The 13,191-nt window shown below is 38.1% G+C and overlaps 1 protein-coding gene across 1 annotated transcript in view; it reads right to left on the bottom strand.

Annotated features, from left to right (window-relative positions):
* Positions 1-13,191, bottom strand: part of slc35f1 (solute carrier family 35 member F1) — a 96,674-nt gene that overhangs the window by 13,092 nt on the left and 70,391 nt on the right. The window contains exons 4-6 of the mRNA XM_082148266.1: positions 9,454-9,613; positions 8,552-8,708; positions 1,676-1,728 (exon numbers count right to left, since the gene is read on the bottom strand). Coding sequence (XP_082004392.1) covers positions 1,676-1,728; positions 8,552-8,708; positions 9,454-9,613 — 370 coding nt within the window. The remainder of the gene's footprint in view (positions 1-1,675; positions 1,729-8,551; positions 8,709-9,453; positions 9,614-13,191) is intronic.

Below are 13,191 nucleotides of genomic sequence, written 5' to 3'. Positions count from 1 at the left end.
AATTACCTTTTTACATTTGTTATTCCATGCGGAAACTAGTTTCAATAACATTCAGACATATTTGAGCAACCAAATACTTTTAAAGTCACAGTATATTAATAATATGCAATGGTCCACAAACTAATATGAATTTTCTCACAGTCTTTCAAGGACAGTGGCAACATAACTAATGCATTATGATCAACATGCCCTCGTTATTTATCAAGGGCATCGCAGTTTTGGCGGGAGTCATTCCTTCTTCTGGCATAAAGTGTGTGACTTGCAACAGCCCTGGCAGTTAATGACGTGGCCCCTCAAGCGACTCGAGACTTGCTAATGTCCCTGTGACAAGCCAGCACCCTCCTGGGATCCAACCCAAATGCTGCCTTTGGCACGGCCCCTCAACACTTCAAGCCGTGACAGGAGCATCAATCTGGATTAAACTTAAGTGACTTCCTGGGTCATAAAATACACTGAATTTGAGGACGGTAGTTTTGCCAAGTCTTATCTAAATGGGATTACAAACCAAAAGATATTTGTAATTATTTGTAATCAGTTGCATTTAATGTTAACCATAGTAAAATCACCTCCTCAAGTGGTGTATTGCTTTAATAAAAATGATTTGTGTTTGTGCTTTCATGAAGACATGAGCAGGCGTGTGTATTTATAGACGGGGTAGAGATGTCACAGACTGCATGAGCAATTCATTTTGCTAATTGTCTTTTGTCAACAGTTTAAATATGCCTGTTATCGTTCGTGAGGAAGTCAAATGGAAAGTCACATCTGCTGGTGATGCTGCCTCTCAGCATCTCTCCCTGAGCTCAACAGCACGTGCACAGCAATATTTAACCATCCCCGTACGTTCACAGCTGTCTGCTGTTGCTTCTGAGGACGTTTTAACCCCGAAGCGCTCTGGCTAGACCAGTGTTCATTTGACTTTAGTGCCATGGAAGACGTTTTCTGAACTTGGTTGCACACAAGAGTTTATGTGAATAGAGTTTTGTGATTTATACTTGCAATGAAAGCAATCCAGCCTAATTTCAGGAAATGCACTGCTATTGATGATGCATATTTTGTTATATCTGTCACAAAATATTCTCAAGATAAATTGAAAATGCTGACTTGTTGAGAAAGTAAATTCAATTCTTAGGTTAGAAACATGGTCAGACAACACACAACTTAATCGATTAAAAAGCTTAAATTGTTCTGATGGTAGGAAACAAATTGTTTTACAGAAGGCAGGAATAATTGCATTCATTTATTACATTTTCCTAATTAATTGTATTACATTAAAGAATTCAATTAACAGTCATTATAAAAAAACTTAAAATATCCAAATTGCGCTTTTATTTTTAATTTCCACTTTTCTTAGTCTATTACTTAGGCACTTAGCAAAACTTTGCACTTAGCACATTGTTAGAATGATTTTTGAAGGAAGAATCCACCAAAGCAATACAACGAAATGCATTGATTTTAAAGATGCATTGTCTGAAAAAAAATTCTTAATATTTTTAATTAAGTGAAATTATCTTGTTTCAAAGATTTTTAGATATTTAATTTGACAAATTACTTGGCAGTCAAACAGTTTTCAGTGTTAGTGGTAGAGACTGTGCAGGGAGAAGGTGATTGGATTCAACTCAGGTTTGGGCTCAAGCAATCAAACCAAGTGTGAAAACCGTCAAAATCAGAGGCTTACCGATCTGCCAGTCCCACTGCACTCTCAGAAGTTCCTTGTGCTCCATAATGGCCCTGAAAAACAGAAACACAGCACAATTCCTATCAGCCACAGGTGAGCACAGCCGAGCTAGGGGGAAAAAACGAAACCATCAATAAAAGATAAACAGCACAGAAGTCTCGACAGCATGCTTCATTTTGGCAGGTGGGTGAACTCAGCAACAACGGGCAGAGTGACAAATCCACCCAGCCAGAGAAAAGAGCGGTCAATCTCCCCTGAACAGTCCGAGGGAATCTAGTGACACACGCCTGGTTCTGTATGAGCTTTTCCGACTTACACACAGCCCTTACGAAAAAGAAGTATACTTCAAGTTCATTTTATGAAGTATAGTTACGTAATGTTCAAGTATATTTTAAGTATAGTAATATCAATGTGTTCTTGTAGTAAACTTATAAGTGTACTATTTCAATACTGCTTGGGACTAAATTGGCCCACTTTTAGAATATAAAAGTATACGTTTAAGTGTACTATAAGTGTAAGAGTAGTAAACTTTAAAGGTCCCATGACATGCTACTTTTTGTAGGCTTTAATATAGGCCTTAGTGGTCCTTAGTACTGTATCTGAAATCTCTTTCCAAAAATTCAGCCTCGGTGCAGAATTATAGCCACTACAAGCCAGTCCCAGAATGAGCTTCCTTCAGACGGCCGTTTCGGTGTCTGTAGCTTTAAATACTAATGAGGAGGAGAAAGGCAGCGCAAGGTGGAGGGTGGGTGTGGCCTTGACCATGTTGCGCAACGGTACCATGCATGTTTGTTATGTTGGATATATTGCAATGGCACGAAGACAAGCAGTCGTTCAAGCATTTCAGTTTGACCCAGAATCTGATCCAGATGGAGAAGCAACGGATGAAGAAGTTGCAACTCAGCGGCTCCAGCAGGACGTTTCCGAATGGTTAGTTTAAAATATTATGTCTGGATACGGTACTTTATTCGGATGGTTTACGGTTATTATCATGTAGCTAACGCGAACCTACTGTTGCCTTTTCTTGAGAGATATGTAACGTCTGTAATTTATCTTATTACAATTACATCAAGCTCTGCGATCTTGAAATGCGGATATCGCGCGCGCCATATAACCAACAAGAAAACGGTTATCCAAATAACAAAGAAATGTGCAACACTCGCGTTACAGTATGTGTAACTTGATGCTGTCTACCTTTACATTAGCGCAAGTAACTGCATAGCTGCATAGCTAATGTGACAGCCACATTCTACGTGTAAGAAGCTAGGTAACCATAAACAGTAAAGCAACACACTTATATATAATTTTTTGACTTACTTGTCCGACGTTCATCAAGCCCAGCTCTGTATTGACCATTCGATGTTCATTTGTACATCCAATTATTGAGCAATTATTATGCTTCGCTCGCTCAAAAGCCATGATATCTCTCGTGGACAAAATAAAATCGCGCGCGCGTTCTACTTCCTAGCTCATTTTCTCATGGGCGAGAAATATCCTTTGGGCGGGCAAAGCAGAGAAAGGGGAGGTAACATTTCTCCTTATGACGTCATAAGGAGGAGATTCAAGATCAGCCCGGTTGAGCTTCCATTTTCTCAAAGGCAGAGAAAAATAGCAAAAGCTCGATTTACACCGATTACAATTTTTTGAAACTTGGGGACCATATACAGGCTAGGGGAACTCATATTAATGTTAAAAAACCACAGAAAGTGGAAATTTTATGTCATGGGACCTTTAAGTACACAACTAGGTTTCTCATTTGTAATGCATCTGTACTACAAGTGAACTTATAAGTATACTAGTAGTTTACTATTTTAATACAAGTAGTAATTTTTTTTAGTTTATGAAAGTACACACTGAAGTGTACTCTCAGTAAACTACTAGTTTAGTAGTTTATACTGCAAGTATACTTGTAAGTTTTCTTTAAGTGAACATAACATTATACTTATAGTTTACTATTTATATATTATTTTTGCACTTGCAGTATACTAGCCTATGTTCAAATGTAGATTATTATTTTTTATACTTGAAAAATACCTTTAAGTGTACTTTAATTAAAAAAAATTAAAAAAATGTAATAGCTTCATGCATCTTTTTTTTATCAAAACTTGAATGTCGGTAAGTTTCATAAAGATAGGCAAAGCTTCACAGTCGTTTTCTCTTCATGGGTTACGCTACATTTCATTTGGTAATATTAAGCAGTTTTGATTTACACGCTGTTTAATGTTTGATGATCACGTTATTTTACATTTGAGTGAGCAATCTTCTATCACTTGCTTCAGATTCTTCTTCTCCTGTGTTTTGATCCGGAGATTCTGTACTAGAAGATGTGTCTTAGCGCCCCCTACCATACAACAGTAAAAACATGAATAGCTGGAAAATTCAGTCAATGGTGGGAAAAGTAGACTTAGAGTAAATTCCTATACACTACCAGAGGACTAGCCTAATTCAGATACGCAGAATTAGAAACAATATTCTAATCAATATTTTCAAACAATGTAAGTTTCATAAGACTGTATGTGAAAAACTATGTAAAAAAAAGTATACTCGATCAAAAGAGTTAACAACTACAAGCCAAGTATACTTTGAATACTTAATTATACTTTTAAGTATATCTCGATCAAAAGATTGAGTTCAAGTACAGGCCAAATATACTTGGACATTTCTCTCAGTATAAGTCAATACACTTAAGTGTAATTTTAAGTATATTTCTGAGAAGTACATAAAGTATATTTTTGAGAAGTATATAAAATGTAGACTTTTATTAGACTTTTTAGAAGTATACTTGAATAAACTTATTTTTCCTAAGGGAGGTCATCCCATCCCCCCCACGCACAATTAAAGCCGAGCGGGAAACAATCCTCTGGCCCCGTGTGATACCGTCACATGACTGGTCTGATGATCTGTTGCCAAGGATACAGTCTCATTGGCCGACAGCGTCTAGAGGTGCATCCTGAACCCTGCAGATGAAACTATCTGATGCAGCCACAGAACGAAAGAGAATATTCTAGATCCAGTGGGCTTGTCACGCTGCTTCCTCCAGAGCCCTTTATAAAGCAGTGAGACTAAGTGGAAGCAGGACTTCATCCACAATTCCAGCCTGCTGTCAGATATGAATGCCTTTCAGCATAATTACACCCAGCTGGCATGGATAAACTGTGTCGTTGGCGTTTATGTAAATACGCAGCAAATATAGATGTTAAAGCACACTGAAGCTTCGGCACCGGGGGAATAAAGGTGTTAGATGAGAGAGAGGGGCTGGTAAATTCGACTCCAGCTGGAGCTGCCGTACTCTTGCTGGGGGACGCAGGCGGTCCAAATGTGCCTCGTTTGCAGATGGATAAAAAAAGAATTGAGACAAAAACCTTCCAGCTGACTCGTGCTTGGAAGTAGCTGGGAAATGTGGTGTCGGAGATCCAAACGGCTCTGGTGGAAATGATAGTTAGACATGCAGGCTGTGTAAACGTCAAACTGTGAGGAGGATCTGCGGCTGACAGCGGGGGATTGCGGGTTAGCAGGTAACTCGCAATTACTAGAAAAATCATTACATTTCTGTTAAAACCATGTGAAGGTTACCTGGAGGAACTTGGAGTAAAGGGTCTTATTCAATGGCACAATTATGATGGACTATAGATATGTCATAACTGCACCCATATGGGCCCAAAATGCCTTTATTCCACTGACAGTATAGTATGCAGAGATAATCTGGTTGATGCCAATAAGCCTACAGTCGGGTTCCGGATGTAAAAACTCTATTAATTTTCTCCATAGGGAAATTGATTTTAAACGATAACTTTTAAACCTTTAACAACAGGCCTACTGTGAGCTACGAGGTTGTTAATCCATGGTGTTTGAATTTTGACTGTTAAATTCTGTTGATTCGCATTATTTCAGCTTATTTTTAAAATAATGGTATTTAACAGAATTCCTAGTGAAAAACTACATTAGCCATGATGCTGTACAGAAAATTACACCAATCAACGCATCGAAAAAAGCAACACGTGGCAAAATAGCTCTTTAGCTATTAAAGATGGCGGCGCATCCGGACCCTAGGCCCAGCGCTCTTCGGGTTTCGGCAGCTATTTTGTGTCTATACTATTCTAGGAACTGTTGAACTATAACTATTTTCAATAATTGTTAAAATGGCAGATATTAAAATTCTATACTTTGTCTAAATAAATGAGAAATAAAAAGTTCAATAATATTAAAGGGGTGGTTGATTATGATTTCACTTTTCTAACTTTAGTTAGTGTGTAATGTTGCTGTTTGAGAATAAACAACATCGGCAAAGTTACAACGCTCAAAGTTCAAAGCAAAGGGAGATATTTTCTTTTACAGAAATAGCTTTTTAAGGACTACAACAAACGTCTGGAAGGGACTACACGAGCTTCCTCCCGGGTTAGTGACATCACAAACCCTAAAATTTACATAAACTTAGTTGTTGTAGTATAGAGCACATTTGTGAGTCTACTCAAGCTGTCGTCTTTTCACATTTATTGTAATACAGTACGTAACACAAATGCAATAGCATGTCACTCTGTAGACATATTACAACAGTTCCCACACAAGTGATTTATAGACTATTGTAGTGGATTTTTCCCTAAACCCAACTATTTAGAATAAAACTGTTGCATCTACTTATCGACACAGAGCGTCTACAAATCATTTTACATGTTGTCACTTCTTCTTGAGTCTCTTCATTATTGTCCGACTTTGGTTTGAACATAAAAGGCAGTACAGTTTCTGACATTTTAGTGCGTGTCTGCAAGCTGCCTGCTAACACAGACGAGCTCTTGAAGCTCCGCCCTCTGTGCCGGGAGCAGCAGCTCATTTGCATTTAAAGAGACACACACAAAACGATGCGTTATTGCCCACCCTCAAAAAGGGACAATTTTACCATGCTATAAAAAATTATCTGTGGGGTATTTTGATCTAAAACTTCCCATACACACTCTGGGGACATCAGAGACTTATTTACATCTTGTGAAAAGGGGCATTATACCACCCCACAAAAATCAGTAATTTTACATGATACAATTAAATATAACTCTATCCCTGCAATTGACGGAATTTTCCAGCTTTCCATTTTTTCACTGTTGTACGGTGGGGGGCGCTATGACACATCTTCTAAAAGCGTAGTGAATCTCTGGATCAAAAGACATTTGAAGAAGAAGCAGAAACAAGCAATAGCATATGTACGCAGATCCATATGTTAAAATAACGTGATCATCAACATTAAACAGCATATAAATCAAAACTGCCCTACGTTACTGAATGAAATGTTGAACCCATGAAGAGGAAACGACTGTGAAGCTTTCTGAGTGTTGATGGGCTTGATCTACTCCTATGTTTTGATCATAGTTCTGAATCCGATCCAGAATAAGTCTTTGACAAAAATAAAAAAATTCTCAGCTTTTTGCTCAAAATGTTGCTTTTTTTATGAAACATACCAACATTCAAGTGTTGATAAAATAATAATGCATTAAGCTAGATTAAAACAGTTTTTTGTTTAAAAGCAGAGAGTATTTTCTTTCTTTTGATATATTGCATGTTCAGATATTCATACAACAAAATATTCTGGGGGCCATGACATTTTTGTAAAAATGAACAAAAATGGTGCCACTGGCTGGCAACTTTTTCAAAAACACTGGGGGTGGGAAAGAGTTAAGCATTAACATTTTAGAATGTACAGTATTAAAAATGGATATTCATTTTGAGATTTGCTAAAGACTATATTTAACAGAGTTATTAAATTACTAGTATTATTAAATCAAAATTTTGATGGTGCGAGTATTAGACGATGACGTGAGTATTAGATGACGGTAAAAGCTAAAGGCCAATTCACATTGTTCCAACAGACGCTGACAAATGCAAACAGTCACTAGATTACAGCAAGTCACTTCTCAGACACTCCAAGACCGACAAACGCCGATTCACCATGTTCAGTCGGTGAAAGCAATCTCCGACAGATGCCAACACACTGATCCGACAAAACCCAACGAAGTGTCTGTTGCCGTCTGCACAGTATGACATTTTTACCATGTATGAATTGCACAGTATGAATTGGCCTTAAAGGCCACAAAAGTACATTTACTTGGTCTTTAACGTCATATATTTAGGGCCCTATCTTACACCCAGCACAATGCAGCGCCAAGTGCAACGCAAGTGTTTTTTGTTTAAATAGCAAATGCATTTGCGCCCATTTGTGCGCCCATGGGCGAGCTGGTCTGAAAACGAGGTGTGTTCTGGCGCATTGTGGGCGCATTGCTATTTTTAGGCAACAGAAATAGACTGCGCCATTGACCGCAATATTTTTTTTGTTATTTAAAGAGCGCGTTAGTAATGTGCGCCTATAGGCGGGTCCACAACGTGCGTACACTCTGCTTTTTAAACACACAGGGATGCACAGCAGCACACAAACATGCCAAATATTTTAAATAAAAGGATTACAATGTAAAAGATTATTATTGTGTACATAAAGATATGGTGGAATTCGGCTTGTCCCGTAGATAGTCTGCTTGTGGACTTTTACCTCGCGCACGAGCAGTTCCATTTGCGTTTCGGTCTTTCCACTATCAAATTCTGTCATGTAAATAGCGAATCTGCCATGGCGCGAGCACAACTGGCATTTAAAGGGAATGGGAGATGAGAATCTTATTGGTTTAACACACGTAAATCCCAAAACACACCCATTACTCATTATGAGAATAGGGACAACCCTTTTAGACCATGCGCCTGGCACGCCGACCATTTTTCCCGTCGTTAAACTAGCAAAAGTGGATTCGGACACGCCCTAAGTGCACTTGCGCCGTGCGCTTTAGACCATGTACTTAGATTGTTAAAATAGGGCCCATAGATTGTTAAGAGTAAGAGACTCACAGTTGGATACCACTGAAGAAGGAGCCAAAGAGACCCATCATTCCCAGGAATTCGACCCGGCTCAGGTTCTTCACGATGAACTCCTCACAAACATTGGAGATCCCATAGAGCGTCGCCCCAGCAAGAACCAATAGATCCCCTAAGAGTTTATGGTCCCCTGTATGAAACAGACATGAGTCGTATATTAGATAATACAATCATATTATAGAACATCATATGTAGAACATCATAGATCCATAGTCAAGGTGCTCAAATACAAATTTTCCTGTAAAATAAATAATAAAACATTATTTGAATAATATGTATATGTAAAATAATATTTATAATCATAAATTGTTTCTCTTTTTTCTTTGCTGAAAAGTAAATTTCAGGCTCAAAAAAACAATGACAATGAAAATAATATTCTAGTATCTGTAGCTCAACAGGTAAAGCAATGCATGTGTTAAAAGCCAAATACAAGGGTTACATTTCTAGGGGAACACATATACCTATAAAACGTATACCTTGAATTCACTGCAAGTCGCTTTGGATAAAAGCAATCCGCCAAATGCATAAATGTAAACACTTACTCAGTGGTGGGTAAATTATTCTCAGACAACTCTAACAACAGCATAATTGCTGCAAATTAGTATGTTTTTCATTAGACCGCTCCTTGGGGAAAGCTGTGTGTGTATACGGACAAGCCCCTACTGTTCATTCATATTTAATAACTGACTCTGAAACTGAATCAATCTGCATGATCCAGGGTTCTCGAGAGGATTGGGCAGTGCTTTACACTGATGTAACGTCTGGACTGTGGCTGCTCAAGAAACAAAACACCACCCAGGGGAAAGGAGAGAGGGTTATTGTGTGGGTTAATATTCAGGGTGTGCCGTGACACTGGTGTAAGGATGAGGACTTACCGAGGCCTTGTTGTCGGCCCACCAGGACGTCTGCGCCCACCATGCAGCCCATGCCCAGGAGACACACGCCCACACCCACAAAGTGCAGCGCTTTATACCTGACTAACAGGAAGAACCACGACAGCAGCAACACCACGGGGATCACGAAGCAGTCCAGCAGCTGGGGAACAAATTGAAGAATTCAATAAAAATCTAAAACATAAACCTCAAAGGGAAACATGTTCATGCAAAATGTTAAAATAACCTACAAATGCAACTGACAGTGACTTTTAAATTCCGATTCAATTCCTGGATTTTAATTGAGAAAACATACGGGATGCAGAACGAAATTTGAATGTAATATAATTGAAACTTCATATAAATGTAATTGCGGTCACACTTTAGATTAGGGTACAATTCTCACTATTAACTAACTTTTGCATCAGTAAACTCTTAATTACTGCTTATTAATAGTTAGTAAGGTAGTTGTTTAGTTTAGGTATTGGGTCTGATTAAGGGATGCAGAATATGGTTATGCAGAATAAGGCATTAATATGTGCTTTATTAGTACTAATAAACAGCCAATATTCAAGTAATATGCATGTTAATAAGCAACTAGTTAATAGTGAGAATTGGACCCTAAACTAAAGTGTTACAGTAATTTCGACTAGAAAAGCAAAGTTTGGTTTAACAAAGACTTGTCTATATATTTAATCAAATTTTTAATTGTTCATTATACAGTATTTAAGAACACTGCCTTTCATTCCAATCCAGCTTCCTATGGAAGTGTGGGCAATCTGATAAAACGATTGATAGACAGATAGTCCAATTCTCAGCTCCAATCTGATAATATTCCTCTAGTAAGGTCTTAAAAAGTTTAGTGCAAATACATTTTTCATGAGTTCTCAATGACTGAAGGACACACAAGAGATATAATGAGGTCTTAAAATTCATATAACGCCTCTATTTATGCACTAAGATCAGAGACGTTAAAACTCTATTTTTATTTTATTTTATTTTATTTTTTTGGCCCAGCCGATAACACGAAAGGGAGAACAGGAGAAGGAGAAGAGAATATATAAGCAGAATTAGTAAGGACATTTGCATTCTGGACCTCAGCCAACACCATGACCATCTATAACAAGCAATCATCTACTCTTAATAGGCAAATGTTTTAAAGAGCGGTTCCATCGTATGGTTCGGCATGACTGCATATTAATATTGATGAGCCGTTGTGTAACCTCATTACGGTCTATATAAAAATGTTAAAATATACTCGTTGTGATCCACAGGGGGAAACAGCATGCAAAAGTTTGGGAGGCAGGAAGCATCTCCTCACACGGAGAAGAGCACAGCGTGATGAACTCCAGTGTGGGATGAGCAGCAACCCGACTGACCTCATCAAACAAGCTATCACGCTAGAAAATGTTGAAAATGTGAAAATGTTTTTTCCAATTTAGAGCTGAAAATGCATTAGCTCTGCACAAGCCTCTGGCTTGTTCATCAGTCACTTACTATGTCTCTGTTTGTGACTTCATTTGATTCATCCTGTACACAATGTAAGGTTTAACAACTGAGAAAGGTGGCCCGCGTGTGTATATGATGTACCCTATGAAATTGACATTTAATCTAATTTTCTGTTGTTCTGTTAAACTTGCATATTGACTTTACTTTGACAACAGCAAAATCCTAATTACTACGTCATTGTTAATACTGTAAATTATATAAAATTATTATATAAATTAAAATCACATCAGCCATTTTAATCCCTCTTTTTTATTGTACCAAGTTTCCAGTTTTATTAGATAGATGGAAAAGACTGTTACATCAATACGGCACGCCACAGTAGTTCGCGACAAGTGACCTAATGAGTGAGTCATTGAATCGTTCATTAAATCATTAGTACAAAAACGCTGATTCAAAAAGGAACTGAATCATTAACTCAAATTGAATCATTCCAACACGGAATCATTCAGCAACTAGGTATTGTGTTTAAAAACACTGTTGTTGGTGAAGCAAAAACAAAGTAACTGTTTCTTGAAGCACAAAAGAAAAAATGAGCAAAGCACATTTGGATGCTGTCTTGGCAAAAATCTGAGCAAAAGTCATGTAGTATATTCCAGCCTTTTATATATATAGCTTTTACTTTTTAGCTTGTACTTTTCTGGCAAACTTTGAAACTTTGTTTTGAGCACCTAATGTCACCTGTCTCCTGATGAATGACTAATGTTGTAGTGTTCCTCGCTGGTAAGTCGCTTTAGATCAAATAATCTGTTCATTTAATAAATGCATCTAACAGAGGAAATTTCAAGCAGGAGGTTTCAGTTCATTAGAGTGTGTTATAATGAGTGTGAAGTTTTTCAATGTCTTGCTGTTTGTCATCAGTGCGGTTCCTGTTATAAATCTGATATGTTTTTCACTTATCTGCATGCAGCACTCCCTTCCAAACAAATGTTGCTCATTTCCATCCAATGATATGCAGCCTGTTTTTGGTTTATTAAATAAAATAAAAACAACTTGAATCGAGGAGACCTTGCACTCAAGTTTACCAACTAAAATACCGACTATTTTAGACAGGACAAAATGTAATGACATTATAAAATACAATATAGCTCACAAGTTCATTTGAACACTTAAATTAATTGATATTATTTTAAATTATCATAAAAAAATATTACTTTTACCATGTCAATTTAACATTAATTTGGTGTGATTATGCTAAAATATTTACACATTTGATCATATTCCCAAACAGTTTAAAACCAACAGTTTATCAATTCTGTAATGAGACATTTTCCAACATTCCCTGTTGCAATTCAAGCTTGCTCATCTAACATAGTTTTTTTTACAACAAAGCATCGCCCATCTACAGTATTTACACTAAAGTTGGTTGCAAACCAGTGCAGTAAATAATAAAGAACTCTGGTGGCGTGCTTCGAGGTTTCAGCGTTCGATTGACCAGCAGGAGCATCTGCGTCTGGCTCCACTGTCTGATCAGAGACGCTGGAGTCTCCAGTGGCTCTGAACAGTATGAACTGAACTTCTAATTCTCTTTTGTGCTGGGCAGAGAACACAGAGACAGATAACGCTTTAAAGTCAGCAGCACAGGTTGTGCTGCGCCGGCACCTGAGAAGTGCTGAACTGGCGGTACCTGCTGATTGGTCGCAGTGGGCGCGTAAAAAAAATTGGACTCTTGAAAACCAGTAAGTCCATGTTTGCAGGGACGTCATACACCTATTATTTTGATGTAGTCCTGGCTAGATATGACATGACCCAAACAACTTAGTAGTTCATTATATATGTGCAAAACATGTTAATCTAGAAGTAAAGTTGCCTGCAAGTGGATTAGATTCATACTGCGCTAATATACAGTGTTACTGTGTTTAATAAACAAATCTAAGCAGCAACTAAACTTGACAGCCAGTGATCATGCAGTTTCATTGTAGAGAGAAGCTTTGAGATTTGCAATATAATTATTTTTGTTTTATGTAGGCCAGTAAGAGCTGTGCATGTAAACCTCACTCCCCTTGCCTCAAGAGGTGCACTAGCGACTGACGATAGCGGAAACCCCGGTGTGAATCCCGCTCGGAGTGGGTCAAGTAGAACCGGTAGATTTGGTGCCGTGACCCAGATGGGAGTGAGGTTTAGGGGGGTGAGTATAACGGACGTAGGCCAGTAAGAGCTGTGCGTGTAAACCTCACTCCCCTTGCCTCAAGAGGTGCACTAGCGACTGATGCTAGCGGCTGCAGTCTTTAGCGT

The sequence above is a fragment of the Leuciscus leuciscus genome, assembly GCF_965113295.1.
Source record: "Leuciscus leuciscus genome assembly, chromosome: 19".
Taxonomy (NCBI): Eukaryota; Metazoa; Chordata; class Actinopteri; order Cypriniformes; family Leuciscidae; genus Leuciscus; species Leuciscus leuciscus.
This window is presented reverse-complemented; position numbering and strand designations above follow the sequence as displayed.